General features: G+C 41.6%; 1 protein-coding gene across 1 annotated transcript in view; it reads right to left on the minus strand.

Moving 5' to 3' along the window:
• Positions 1 to 14,785, minus strand: part of LOC132824221 (hippocampus abundant transcript 1 protein-like) — a 107,580-nt gene that overhangs the window by 19,963 nt on the left and 72,832 nt on the right. Inside the window, exons 7-10 of the mRNA XM_060838529.1 lie at positions 9,017 to 9,130; positions 5,799 to 5,870; positions 2,840 to 2,952; positions 2,550 to 2,647 (exon numbers count right to left, since the gene is read on the minus strand). Of these exons, the coding sequence (XP_060694512.1) occupies positions 2,550 to 2,647; positions 2,840 to 2,952; positions 5,799 to 5,870; positions 9,017 to 9,130 (397 nt within the window). The remainder of the gene's footprint in view (positions 1 to 2,549; positions 2,648 to 2,839; positions 2,953 to 5,798; positions 5,871 to 9,016; positions 9,131 to 14,785) is intronic.

Genomic DNA, 14,785 nt, shown 5'->3' on the forward strand with positions numbered 1-14,785 from the left:
ATTCTAACAGGTTTGTCAGGCATGACCTCTCCTTACTAAAACCATGCTGACTTGGTTGAATCCGACTCTGCACTTCCAAGAATTTAGAAATCTCATCCTTAACATGGATTCTAGAATTTTACCTATAACCGAGGTCAGGTTAATCGGCCTATAATTTTTCATCTTTAGTCTTGATCCTCTCTTGAACAAGGGGGTTACAACAGCGATTTTCCAATCATCTGGGACTTTCCCTGACTCCAGTGATTTTTGAAAGATCACAACCAATGCCTCCGCTATTTCCTCAGCCACCTCCCTCAGAACTCCAGGATGCAGCCCATCGGGGCCAGGAGATTTATAAAGTTTTTAGATCTTTTAGCTTTTTAGCACTCTCTCTTTCATAATGGCTACTATACTCAACAATACCTCCGACTCTCCTTAATTGTTGGGATATTACTCATGTCTTCCACTGTGAAGACTGACACAAGTACTTATTAAGTTTTTCAGCTATTTCCTTATTACCCATCACTAGCCTTTCTTCATCAATTGAGCGGCCCAATTTCTACTTTTGCCCCTCGTTTGTTTCTATGCTCGAAACGTCGAATTCTCTATTCCTGAGATGCTGCCTAACCTGCTGTGCTTTGACCAGCAACACATTTGCAGCTCTTATGTATTGAAAGAAACTTTTACTATCATTTCTAATATTACTGGCTAGCTTACCTTAATATTTGATCCTCTCCTTCCTTATTTCTCTCTTTGTTATCCTCTGTCTGTTCTTGAAGTCTTCCCAATCTTCTGATTTCCCAGTGCTCTTGGCCACTTTATAGGCTCTCTCTTTTTCTGTGATACATTTCCTGACTTCCTTTGTCAGCCATGGCTGCCTAATCCTCACCCCCGATAATCTTTCTTTTATTTGGGACGAACTTCTGTACTGTGTCCTCAATTACACCCAGAAACTCTTGCCATTGTTGCTCTGTCTTCCCAACTAGGCTCTGCTTCCAGTCGATTTTCATCAGTTCCTCTCTCATGCCCCTGTAATTACCTTTATTTAACTGCAACACCATTACATCCGATTTTGCCTTTTCTCTTTCAAACTGCAGGCTGAACTCTACCATATTATGATCGCTGCCTCCTAAGCCTTCCCTTACTTTAAGAACTTTTATAAAGTCTGGCTCATTACATAGCACTAAGTCTAGAATAGCCTGCTCCCTTGTGGGCTCTATCACAACCTGTACCAAAAAGCCATCCTCTAAGTATTTCAAGAATTCCCTTTCTTTGGATCCACTGGCAACATTATTCACCTAGTCCAGTTGCATATTGAAGCCCTCCATGATCACCGTGACCTTACCTTTCTGACATGCCCTATTTCCTGGTACATGTTGAGCCCGTGGTCCTGACCACTGTTGGGAGGTCTTTACGTAACTCCCATTATATTTTTTTTTGCCTTTGTGGTTTCTCAACTCCACCCACACAGACTCCACATCATCTGTGGAGTGCCATAGATTTAATTTCATTCTTAACTAACAGGGCAACCCTGTCCCCTCTGCCCACCTCCCTGTCTTTTTGATAAATTGCCAGTCCTGACCCCTCTGCAACCACATCTCTGTGATGCCTACCACATCATAATCATTCATGATGATTTGTGCTGTTAATTCATCTACTTTTTGTTACGAATACTACGAGCATTCAGGTAAAGATCCTTAATGCTAATTTTCTTATCCCCATCCAACATCTCTAAGTAATATGTCCTAAGTTATCCTTCCTTTTTTGCTTCATTCCTAGTCTGCCTTGAACCTAAACCCTGCACACATACTAACCTGCTGCTTACCTTTCTATTTGACTCCATACTCCCTGTTGCTTTCCCTTTCCCTTCCTCCTGACTCGAGTTTAAAATCCTAGTGACCACCCTATCTATCCTTTTCACCATAACACTGGTTCCAAATTGGTTCAGGTGGAGACCGCCCCATCGGTACTGATGGCTCTGGTTCCAAAACTGATGCCAATGTCCCATGAAATGGAATCCCTCTTTCTCACGTGTTTACTTCCCTAATTTTCTTATCCCCATGCCAATTAGCACGTGGCTCGGGCAGTAATCCAGAGATTATGACCTCAAGGACCTGTCCTTCAATTTCCTTCCTGGCGTTTGATATTCCCCAAACAGGTCTTCCTTCCTAGTCTTGCCTATGTTATTAGTGCCAACATGGATCACAACAACTGGATCCTCTCCCTCTCACTCCAATATCCTTTCAAGCCATACTGTATTGAAATGTCAGCTAAGATATCCTATTCCAATGCAAGTTGAGCCCAGAACCTCCTGATTCAGCAGGCCAATTAAGTTATTAAAAACTTACATAATTAGTCATATTGGAACTAGAGAAGCATCTTAACCATTTCAGTTGATGTGGCACTGAATTTAGAGGTAGTTTATGTACATTGCAAATAACAAAACAAAAATGATTTTCACTGCGGTGTTATGAGAGAGAGAGAGAGAGAGAGAGAGATTGCAAGTTGAATATTGATAAACTATGGAAGTGGTTTAATTCCAGGAAAAATTGAGGTGCTAAGTTGCTCACCTTGTTGATCAGAATCCGCATTTTTTGAAACCAGAGCACTGACTGCTGGAAAAGTAATACTAGACATTGCTGCCACAGCTCCAGCTGCCCACATCATCCTAAGAAAACAAATAGTAAATAAAAAGTGTATTAGCATGCTTACATCAAAATATCTCATTCTCAAAAACAAGACTGAACACTGGGGTGAATGAAGAGGACAGAGAATTTGAACCACTGCTTCAATCACTGAATTTGCAGAACTGCATTTTACAGAATACATTCTGGTGACTAAATGACGCATGCATGCTCACCAGGGCTGGGATCCAAATCCATACCAAGTCAGCTGTAACATCTGAAATCCAAGGCCAAGGAGAACAGTGTTCTTATTACCTATGGATCTCATTAGGATACTAAGAAATACAGTCTGTGAAAACAAATTATAGACAAAAAAAAAATTAGTGTACCTCTGACTATTAACAAATATGAATGGATTGATTGAGTGGGCTGAAACGCTACATTCCTGCAGGAAAAATGTCAATATTTTAAATGATACATTAACAGATATCTGAATATTCTGAAAAGCAGCAATATCATTACTTAAAATCTACTGTTCAAATCAAACTTTAATTGGTTCAAATTTTTAATGGCAGTCCTTCTTGGATAGATGTTCAATTCTATTGCATAATAACAGATTTACAAATACAATTCAAATTTACTGCAATTTCTTATTAAGAAGTTGCAAACCACTAACAATAAATGTGAATTTTCCTTAAGGTTCAATGAATAAATGCTCATATCAGCTGAGATTAAATCACAAATCAGAACATTCCAGAGTCAGCTGTTCTCAGTTTGTTTACTGAGGACGAGAGATGAAAAAGAAGAGAACAAGAAAAACATCATAACTTGCACTTATGGTGAACATTCATTTAACGTCATTAAAACTAGAGCACTGGAAAAAGGGACGAAATATGTTGTGACACCTTTCATCTCCAATTCATCTGCAAACACCATAAGATGAAGTATGTAACATACAAATGTAAATTCAGAAAATAAGCTTTCCTCTTCAACAAATTAACTAAAACTACAAACTGAAAAACCAATTGTTGAAAAGGGTTGTAGGGCTTTGTTTTACACTGTTGACACATATGGAACTGATGGAGATTTGAGACAGGAGGGTCGAAATTGGATATGCACTACATGAATGTTAATAAATTAAGATCATTGTCAGTGATATAAAGCAGCCAGGACAACTTCTACAGTAAAAAAAAAGAATTAATGCTACAGTGAATTTTTTGCTGAAGTTATCAACTTTCTTCACATTCTGAACAGTAATTTCTAAAAAATGGTTATGCCAAAGGCAGACTTTGCTTAGTGTGATTAGAGTAGAAATACAAAGAACATCATGTTGGTCTGATAATGAATGTTAAAATCACCAGGCATTGAAATTCCTCCTGCCAAAATAATCAGCAGTAAAAATAATGGATCTAATTTGAAGGAAATAAATACAAAAAAAATCATTGAATGCCAACACAGTTGCATTAGATAGAAAGTCTCGAGTATATTTTGTTTTCTTTATTCATGGGATGACAGCATCGCTGGTAGGCAGCATTTATTGCCCATCCCCAAGTGGGCAGTTAAGTGTCAACCGCATTGCTGTGGGTCTGGAGTCACATGTAGGCCAGACAAGGGAAGGATGGCAGTTTCCTTCCCTAAAAGGACATTAGTGAACCAGATTGGTTTTTCTGACAATGAATTCATGGTCATCATTAGATTCTTAATTGCAGATATTTATTGAATTTAAATACCCCCATCTGCTATGGCCCAATTCAAACTCAGGTACCCTGAATGGTATCTGGATTTCTAGATTAACAATCTTTCAGAAAAGAAATCTATTCCTCAAATAAAAACAGTGCAAAGTCATCATTTTCTGCCTTTGCCAACTGTTTTTGAGAAACTGATGGTGAACCACTTCTTTAACTGGCACAGTTCACATGGTGTTGGAGAGAGTTCCAAGGTTTTATCCTAGTGCCAGCGAGGAACAATGATAATAGTTCAAAGACAGGGATAGTGTGCGATTTGTCAAGAACTACCAGTGGTGTTCTCATGCGTCTGTTGTCTTTGTTCTTACAGTGGTAGAGACTGCATATTTTGAAAATATAGATGAAGGCAAAGTACTGCAATACAGATGGTGCACATTGCTACCATTGCTTGCAAGTGATGACAGAAAATTATTAAGTTTTAAAGCTGAGAAAGTTTAAACGCAGGTGTATGAAGAAAAACAAAAATAATATGATCAATTCAGTCAGATTTCAGACTAGGATCTGACTTGTCCAGTAATAGGCTGGGGCAATAACAGTAACCAACATAGAATTCCTATAGTGCAAATAGAGGCCATTTAACCCATCAAGTATGCTGACCATTTGAAGGGCATTCCACCCAGACCTACCCTCACACCTACCAGGGCTAATCCACCTATCTTGCATACCCCTGGACACGACAGCATAATTTATTGTGGCCAATCTAACCAACTTGCACATCTTTTGGGAGGAAAATGGAACACCCGTCAGAAACCCACACAAACAGAGAGTCTGGAATTGAGCTCTGGTTCCTGATGCCGAACCGCAGCAGTGCTAATCACTGTGCTGTCCAAGTAGACCAGCAAGAAAAAGTTCAATACAATCATTAATTAAAAAATTGTGTTTATTATGTGATGGAACACATGGTTTGCTTTTCGTTGTAATTTTTTAAATTAAGATTTAAGCTTTTCTTGCGTCTTGGGCATCACTGGCAAGTTCAGCACTCATTGCCCATTAACAACTGTCCCTGAACTAAGTGACTTCCAAAGCAATTTCAGAGGGCAGTGAAGAGTCAACCACAATCCTATGGATCTGGAGTCACTTGTAGGCCAGACCACGTAACAATATCAGTTTACCTTCCATAAGCATGTCAGTGAACCAGATAGAGTATCACATTTGCATGTCCCTGATTTGAAACCCAGTGGCAGCACCATGATGTCACTGTCATGTCCTGAATTACCTGCACTACTTCAATGTTGTTTCAACATTTCTTTCAGAAATTTTAGTTCAAAAGTATCTTTGATGTCATTGATACCATTCCATTGAAGAGGGATCACAAATAGATGCATAAATCATTTAGAACCTGAATTTGTAGCTTTTAAACCATTAAATGCTTTTAATTCCCTTGTTCTAAAACAGTCAAAACATATCCGGTGATAATGTAGGTAGAAGAACCAAATTACCCAACACCCACCTGTGCTATTATAGACAGGATTCCCACGACAGCTATAAAGGCAGCCAGATTGCCAGAAGAAAAGTCGATGACCTATGAAAGGAGGAATAGAGGAACCTCAATTATCCAAAAATTGATTATCCAAAGGAGATTTTCAGGCCAGATAGAAACCTCATCAAAGATGAGTTTCCAACAGTGGTCACATCTTTTGTATACAGTGATTAAACAGGCAGTGACTCCACATTGGCGCCCTCTCTCTCCCCCGACACTTTCCCCGGAGTTCTACAGAAGCGTGTACCATAAACCACCGCCACCCCCCCCCCAAGATAACCTGACCAACATTACCCTGTACAGGACAGAGGTGGAACCAGTCAACCAGGTGCAGTAAACATTTGTGTGGCTGTGGCAGCATAAGTGTGATTTACCCCACAAAAGTAGCAGCAGTCTTGTTGTTGGTGTCAGTGGGGAGGTGGAGGGTGGGAAGGAAAATGGGCAGGTAGGACAAGTCAAGGGGGCAGTTGGATCTGGGATGAGATGGGGAAAGGGGAGATTTGGAAACGAGTAAAGTCGATATTGATGCACATGGTTGAAGGGTTCCAATGCAGACGATGAGGCATTCTTCCTCCAGCTATCAGGTGTCTTGGATTTGGAGGTGGAGGTGGCCAATGCATGTCCTTGGTGGAGTGGGGAGGGGGGGGTGGGGAGGGGTTGAAGTGGTCAGCCACAGGGTGGGGGGGTTGTTGGATGTATACGTCCCAGAGATGTTCCCGGAAATGCTCCACAAGTTGGTGCCCTGTCTCCCCGATGTAGAGGAACTACATTGGGAGCAACAGACACAGCAGATGAGGTGATTGAATGTGCAGAAAAGTCTTTAACATGTGAAAAGATCCTTTGAGACCTTGAATGCACGTGGTGGGGCAAGGTGTGAGCATAGGTTTTACATCTCTTGCAGTGGGAAGGGAAGGTGCCTGGTGCGAAGAGTAGGTTGGTGGGTGAACGCAGACCTAATGTGGGAGTCAGGGAGGTAATGGTCTCGGAAGAATGCTGATAGGGGTGGGGAGGGAAATAAGTCTCTGGTGGTGGGGTCTGATTGTAGGTGGCGGAAGATAGTGCGCTGTATCTGGGTATTAGTGGGGTGTAAGGTGAGCACCAGTGGGGTGGGTTCTATCCTTGCTACAGTTGGAGGGGTGGGGTTCAAGGGAAGAGGTGCAGGAAATGGAAGAGCTGTGGGAGTGAAAATTGCAGTCCAGGAAATAGGAGGCCATCTGGGATGCCCTGGAGTGGAACTGCTCCTCCGAGGAACAGATACGGCAGAGGCAGAGAAAATGGGAGTAAGGGACTGTGTTTTTATAGGAGAGGTGGGGGTGGGAGGTGTAGTCCAAGTAACTGTGGGAGTCGGTGCGTTTGAAATAAATGTCCATATTGAGTCGGTTGACAGAGATGGAGAGGTCCAGGAAGGGGAGGGAGGTGACTGTGACGGTACAGGTGAATATAAGGTCAGAGTGGAAGATGTTAGTGATGAATTATTTAACCTCCACGTGGGAGCACGAGGTGGTGCCAATAGAGTCATTAATGTAGCAGAGGAAGAGGTAGGGGATGGTGCCAGCGTAACTGCAGAAGTTGGACGGTTCCATGTATCCTACAAAAAGGCAGGCATAGCTGGGGCCCACGTGGAGGCCCATGGCTACTTTGGTCTGAAGGAGGATTTGAAGGAGAAGAGTGAAGACCAGTTCCGCCAATTGAATGAGTGTGTTAGAGTGGAGTGAGTGCAACCAAGGTTTACCAGACTGATTGCCAGTATAATATAACTGAGGTATGGAAGAGAGTCTACATTGGTTAGATGAATGAGGAGGGATCTCACAGAGACCTAATATTCTACAGAGTTAGACAGCATAAACGCAAGAAGGATGTTCCTGATGACTAGGGAGTTCAGAACCATGGGTCCATGGATTAAGGAAATGTGATAGGCCATTTCTGACTGAGATGAGAAATTTCTTCACTCAAATGAATGGCGGGCAAATGGAACACTGTCACTGAAAGCAGTCGAGATGAAAACATTGAATATTGTCCTTTCAGGGGTGTGAAGGGATCAAAGAGTATAGGAAGAATGCAGGAACAGGGTACTGAATTGGATGATCAACCATGGTCATACTAAATGGCACAGCAGGCTTAAAGTACAGAGTAATCTACTCCTGCTCCTATTTTCCATGATTCTACATTAACACTGAAAATTTAACCCTGATCCAAAATCATAGTCAGAGAGATGTACAGCACAGAATTAGAACCTTCGGTCCAACTCGTCCATGCCGACCAGATATCCCAACCGAGTTTCGTCCCATCTGCTAGGACCTGGCCCATATCCCCCCCAAACCCTTCCTATTCATATACCCATCCAAATGCCATTTAAATGTTGCAATCGTACTAACCTCCATCACTTCCTCTGGCAGCTCATGCCATACACATACCACCCTCTGCATGAAAACGCTGCCCCCAAGGTCTCTTTTATATCTTTTACCTCTCACCCTAAACCTATGCCCTCTAGTTCTGGACTCCCCCAGCTCAGGGAAAATACTTTATCGTCTATTTATCCTAACCATGCCCCTCAATTTTATAAACCTCTATAAGGTCACCCCTCAGTCTCCGACACTCCAGGAAAAGCAGCCCCAGCCGATTCAACCTCTCCCTGTAGCTCAAATCCTCCAACCCTGGAAATATCCTTGTAAATATTTTCTGAACCCTTTCAAATTTCACAACATCCTTCTGATAGGAAGGAGACCAGATTTGCACGTAATATTCCAAAAATCTTGTACAGCCATTACATGACCTCCTAATTCCTGTACTTCATATTCTGACCAATAATGGAATGCACACCAAACGCCACCTTCACTAAGCCTCATATAATATTAATGGTTACTTGGGCAAAATATCAGTGAGCAACTGAAACCACATCCCTGAAAATGATAAACAGCTTCAATGAAGGAACTGCAGTTAGGAAGTGGACATATGGAAAAAAAAGTCCTTCTAAACATCAAGTTTAGCTAAAAGGATTCAATTGCATAATTACTAGACTTCTATAATTTACAAAACCATCGTCAGGAGGTGACAATGTGGTTGATAAAATAAGTATTTCAGCCTATATCCTCAGTTTAACAGCTTCAGCACACTGAAGGTGAACTGAATAGCAATTGTGAGAATGCACACGACAGCAATAAATGCAATGAAAAATGCATGAGACTCACCTGTTTAAGGTAAAGAAAAAAACTAGAGTACTGTCCAGCTTCAGGCAGGTATGAGAGAAATACAGTTATGCAGATGAGCAGCACAGTGATGTCCTTCCCAACTTTCCGCAAGGACTGCAAGAAAAGGATGCTACCTTAAACAATTCTGTCATTTTTAAACTACTTGCTTCCATTATAATGGAAAACTGATCAGAAACATACATGTTAAAATTCTTGGTCCAACATCCTGAAATTTAATAGCATTGCACAGAACATCATAAGTGGAAAGTAATACAGCTGTAAGGAAGTAACAGAATTGATGAAAAAAATACTAAAAAGGACTGGGAGTAACAGTTAACTTGAAATTCCTAAACATGATCAGGAATGGAGTATACACCATTTGGTGGAGTAGCAGAAAGCATACAGGAGGATATAGATATAATGGAGAGTTGGGCTGAAAAGTAGCAGATGGAGTTCAATCCAGACAAATGTGAGGCGATGCATTTAGGCTAATCTAATTCTAGAGTGAATTATACATTCAATGTAAGAGCCTTGGGAAAAGTTGATCAGCAGAGAGACCTGGGAGTGTAGGTCCATTGTACCCTGAAGGTTGCGCACAGGTGGATAGTGGTCAAGGCGGCAAAGAGTATACTTGCCTTCATTGGATGGGGTATTGAGTATAAGAGACGGCAAGACATGTTAAAATTGTACATGGCATTGGTTTGGCCGCATTTAGAATACTTTGTACAGTTCTGGTCACTTTGGAGAGGATGCCGAGAAGGTTTACGAGGATGTTGTCTGGCATGGAAGGTGCTAGCTATGAAGAGAGGTTGAGTAGGTTAGGATTGTTTTCGTTAGAAAAAAGGATATTGAGGGGGAACCTGATAGAGGTTTACAAAATCACGAAGTGTGGATAGAGATAAGCTTTTTCCCCAGGGCGAAGGATTCAATAACGAATGGTCAAGGTGAGAGGTGAAAATTTAAGGGGGATACGCTCGGCAAGTAATTCACAGAGGGCGGTAGGTGCCTGGTACGCATTACCAGCAGAGGTAATAGAGACAGGCATGGTAGATTCATTTAAGATGTTTCTGGACAGACGCATGAGTAGTTGGGGAGCAGAGGGATACAGATGCTTAGGAATTGGGAGACAGGTTTTAGACAGTAGATTTGGATCGGCTCAGGCTTGGAAGGCTGAAGGGCCTGTTCCTGGAATGTAAATTTTCTTTGTTCTTTGTACACCATTTGGCAGACCTATAAACTGCGATATTAGTATATTTAAAAAGCCAATTCCTGAGCCAAGTTGCCAAATTCCAGTTTCAATAAAAGCCAGAAATGATGTTTGTAAAGAATGAACAGAATGGAATGTTAGATTAGATTCCCTACAGTATGGAAACAGGCCTTTTGGCCCAATAAGTCCACACCGACCCTCTGAAGAGTAACCTACCTAGACCCATTTCCCTACCCTATATTTACCCCTGACTAATACTAATAGCAATCTAGCATGGCCAATTCACCTGACCTGCACATCTTTGGATTGTGGGAGGAAATCGAAGCACTGGGAGGAATCCTACATGGACACCGGGAGAACATGCAAACGCCACACAGATAGTCGCCCAAGGCAGGAATTGAACCCGGGTCCCTGGCGCTGAGAGGCAGCAGTGGTAAACACTGAACCACCATGCTGCCCCTAATAAAGAAATATGTACATTTTTAAAAGATCTTATATAACTGACTTAAATAGCCAATTAAGACTAGAAGACCATAAGATATAGGAGCAGAATTATGCTATTCTGTCCATCAAGGATTCTGGATAATCCAAGATGGAGGATGGAAAAAAAATTGTGGCTAAAAGACCTGCTCTTTTTATGAGGTATATTCAGTGTGGAGCCGATTTCCTCAAATCCCAGGAGCAGTAATTACTGATTTATTAACAGTTGCATTGTTTCAGATTTGGGAAAAAAAAACAAATCAGCACTTTAAAAGGGAGGAAGACAAAGGCAGTGACCACTGGGAAACAAATCAAATGGAGAAATAACCCTGCACTGCTGTCTAACCCAGCAGCGAACCTGCACAGCTGACTGTTCTGCTGTTTGATTTTAAGTATACCTGGAAATTTGAGTTCATCTAAGAAAAAATTAACAAACAGCAAAATTCCCAGCTGACCTTGGAGAAGTTTGTGTGGGAGAACTCATAGCACAGGGGCAGCTAATTGGCTTTTTAAAAGCATAACCTTACTGTTTTGCTTTTGTAAATCTATAATAATGAGTAGCGTGGACTTGTTTTTGATTATATGCTTTGAGATCAGCCTCTAGATTAAAATTTAAAAATATCAAACATAGGTACTAAGTTAGCCTGGAATAGTGATTTTTTTTAAAAAAAAGAGCATAGGGCCCCTTAAAAGATCAGCAAGGCTGACTGTGTGCAACTGCAGGAAATTGGTGGTGGGGGTTTACTAAACAAGTATTTTGCATCAGTGTTTACGGTGAGAAGGATATGAAAGATATATAACGTGGGGAAATAAATACCAAATCTTGAACAACGTCCATATTACAGAGGCGGTGGATGGCTTATAACACGCATAAAAGTGAATAAGTCCCTGAACAAATGTACTCTACAACTCTGTGGAAAGCTAGGGAAGTGATTGCTGGGCCCTTTGCTGAGATATTTCTATCATCGATTGCCATAGGTGAGGTACGAGAAGACTGGAGGTTGGCTAACGTGGTGCCAATATTTACACAAGGTGGTAAGGAAAAGCCAAGGAACTACAGATCAGTGACACTGACATGGTGGTGGGCAAGTTGTTGAAAGGAATCTTGAGGGACAGGATTTACATGTATTTGGAAAGGCAAGGACTGATTAGGGATTGTCAACATATCTTTGTGCGTGGGAAATAGTGTCTCACTAACTTGATTGATTTTTTTTGAGAAGGTTGATGAGGGCAGAGCAGTGGACAGAATCTGCATGGACTTCAGTAAGGTGTTTGACAAGGTTCCTCATGGTAGACTGATTAGCAAGGGTTAGATCATATGGAATACAGGGAGAATCAGCCATTTGGATATACAACTGGGTCAAAGGCAGGAGAGTATGTGGTGGTGGAAAGTTGCATTTTAGACTGAAGCCTTGTGACCAGCAGTGTACCACAAGAATCGGTGCTGGGTCCACTGTTTTTCATCATTTATATAAATGACTTGGATGTGAACAAAGGAGGTGTAGTCAATAAATTTGCAGATGACACAAATTGGAGGTGTAATGGACAACAAAAGGTGGTTACCTCAGAATACAACTGGATCTTGATCAGATAGGACAAGGGGTGGCAGATGGAGTTTAATTTAAATAAATGAGAGGTGCTGCATTTTAGGAAGGCAAATCAGGGGAAACTTATACACTTAATGAGAAGGTCCTCGGGAGTGTTGCTGAACAAAGATCTTGGAGTGCAGGTTCATATGAATTCAGAGTCGCAGGTAGATAGAATAGTGAAGGTGAGCGTTTGCTATGCTTGCCTTTATTGGTCAGTGCATTGAGCATAGGAGTTGGGAGGTCATGTTGTAACTGCACAGCATATTGGTTAGGCAACTTTTGGAATACTGCATTCAATTCTGGTCTCCCTGCTTTAGGAAGGGAGTTCTAAAACTTCTAAGTGTTCAGAAACGATTTACAACGATGCTACCAGGGTTGGAGGGTTTGAGCTATAGGGAGAGGCTGAATAGGCCAGGGCTATTTTCCCTGAAGCGGAGGCTGAGGGATGAACTTATAGAGGTTTATAAAATCATGAAGGGCATGGACAGTGAGTAGTCAAGGGTAGGGGAATCCAAAACTAGAGGGCATATGTTTAAGGGGAGGGGCAAGATTTAAAAAAAGCACACAAGAGGCAACTTTTTCACACAGTGTGGTGCATGTGCATAATAAGCTGCCTGAGGAAGTGGTGCAGGCTGGTACAATTACAACATTTAACAGATATCTAGAAGGGTATATGAGTAGAAAGCTTGAGGGGGATATGGGCCAAACGCTGACAAATCGGACTATATTAATTTAGGATATCTGGTCAATGTGGATGAGTTAAACCGAAGGGTCTGTTTCTGTGCTGGCCATTTCTATGACAAAATATGCTTCATCAGTAGATCACAGCTGATATGATTCTTCTTCCTATTCCCATAATCCTCGATTCCCTTACCAATTAAGACCCTGCCTATGTATGTCAAAGACTCTCAATGATCTGTCCTGCACTGCTGCCTGTGGTAATGAGTTCCACAGATTAACCACCTTCTGGATGAAGAAATTCCCCCTTATCTCAGTTCTAAAAAGAGTCGTCCCTTCACTCTGAGGCTGTGCCCTCGGGTCCTCGTTTCCCTCCTGCAGTGGAAACATCTTCTGTGTCCACTCTATCCAGGCCTCCCTGTACTCTATGTTTCAATCAGACCCCCTTCATCCTTCTAAACTCCATCAGTACAGAACTTATAGACCTCAATGGCTCCTCACAAGACAAGCTCTTCATCTCTGAAATCATTCTTTTACACATCCTTTGGAGCCCCTCAAATGCTGGCACATCTTTCCTAAGGTATGGGGCCCAAAACTGCTCACTATGTTTCAAATTCAGTCTGACCAGAGCCTGATACAGCTTCATCAGTACATCTCTCCTCTTATATTCTCACCCTCCAGAACTGATTCCTTACATTACACTTGCCTTCCTAATTGCCAATCGCACCCCCATTTTAACCGTACAACGATCCTGAATAGGGCTCCGAATTCCCTCAGGGCTTCAGATTTCTGAAGTCTTTTGCCATTTAGAAATAGTCCAAGCCTCTATTCTTCCTACCTAAGTACATAATGTCACACTTACTCCACATTGCATTCTACCGGACACTTATTTGCCCACATTCCTAGCCTGTTTATGTCCTTCTGTAGCCTTCTCAATTGCTCAACACTACCTCTCCCACCACAAATCTTTGTCTCATCTGTAAACTTAGCAACAGTTCTCGCTGTTCCTTTGTCTAGATCATTAATGTATGACATGCATAATTGTGGTCCCAAAACTGACTCCTGTGGAACTCCATTAGTCACTGACTGTCATTCTGAAGAAGACCCCATTATCACCACTATCTATAAATGCACCTTTCCACCTCCACACCACTGCTTTTTAAAAAAAAAATGCTATGCTCTGCTTCAAAGGCTTCTCAATCCTCTAACTTCCTACTAACCTGCACCATATGGTGTGCTTTTTCACTTGCTTTTATGCTGTCCCTGACCTCCCTTGTCAGCCATGATTGCCTCATCCTTCCCTTGGTATGTTACTTCTTCCTTGGGATGAGCTTCTGCGGTACTTCTCAAATTATCCCCAGAAACTCCTACCATTGCTGCTCTACCATCTCTTCTGTTAAGCTCCCCTTCCAATCTAGTTTGGCCAGTTTCTCCATCATGTCTTTGTGGTTATGGTTACTCAATTATTATACTATTATACCTGTTTCCAACTTCTCCCTCAAACTGCAGGGTGAATTCTACCACATTATGATCACTGTATCCTTGGGGTTCCATCACCTCAGGCCTCCTAATTCAGTCTACTTCATTACATATTATTAAATCCAGAATTGTCTGTTCATTCATGAGCTGTATCACAATCAGCTCCCAAAAAAACCGAGTAGCCATTACATGATTTCCCTTTTGTGAGATTACTACCAACCTGATTTTTTTCAGTCTATTTGCATACTGCAGTCCCTACTATTACTGTAATAGTAATTCTCTCGCATGCCTTTTCTATCTTTCGATCTATTTTCTTCCTCACATTCTGACTACTGT

The sequence above is a fragment of the Hemiscyllium ocellatum genome, chromosome 2 (genome assembly GCF_020745735.1).
Source record: "Hemiscyllium ocellatum isolate sHemOce1 chromosome 2, sHemOce1.pat.X.cur, whole genome shotgun sequence".
NCBI lineage: Eukaryota > Metazoa > Chordata > Chondrichthyes > Orectolobiformes > Hemiscylliidae > Hemiscyllium > Hemiscyllium ocellatum.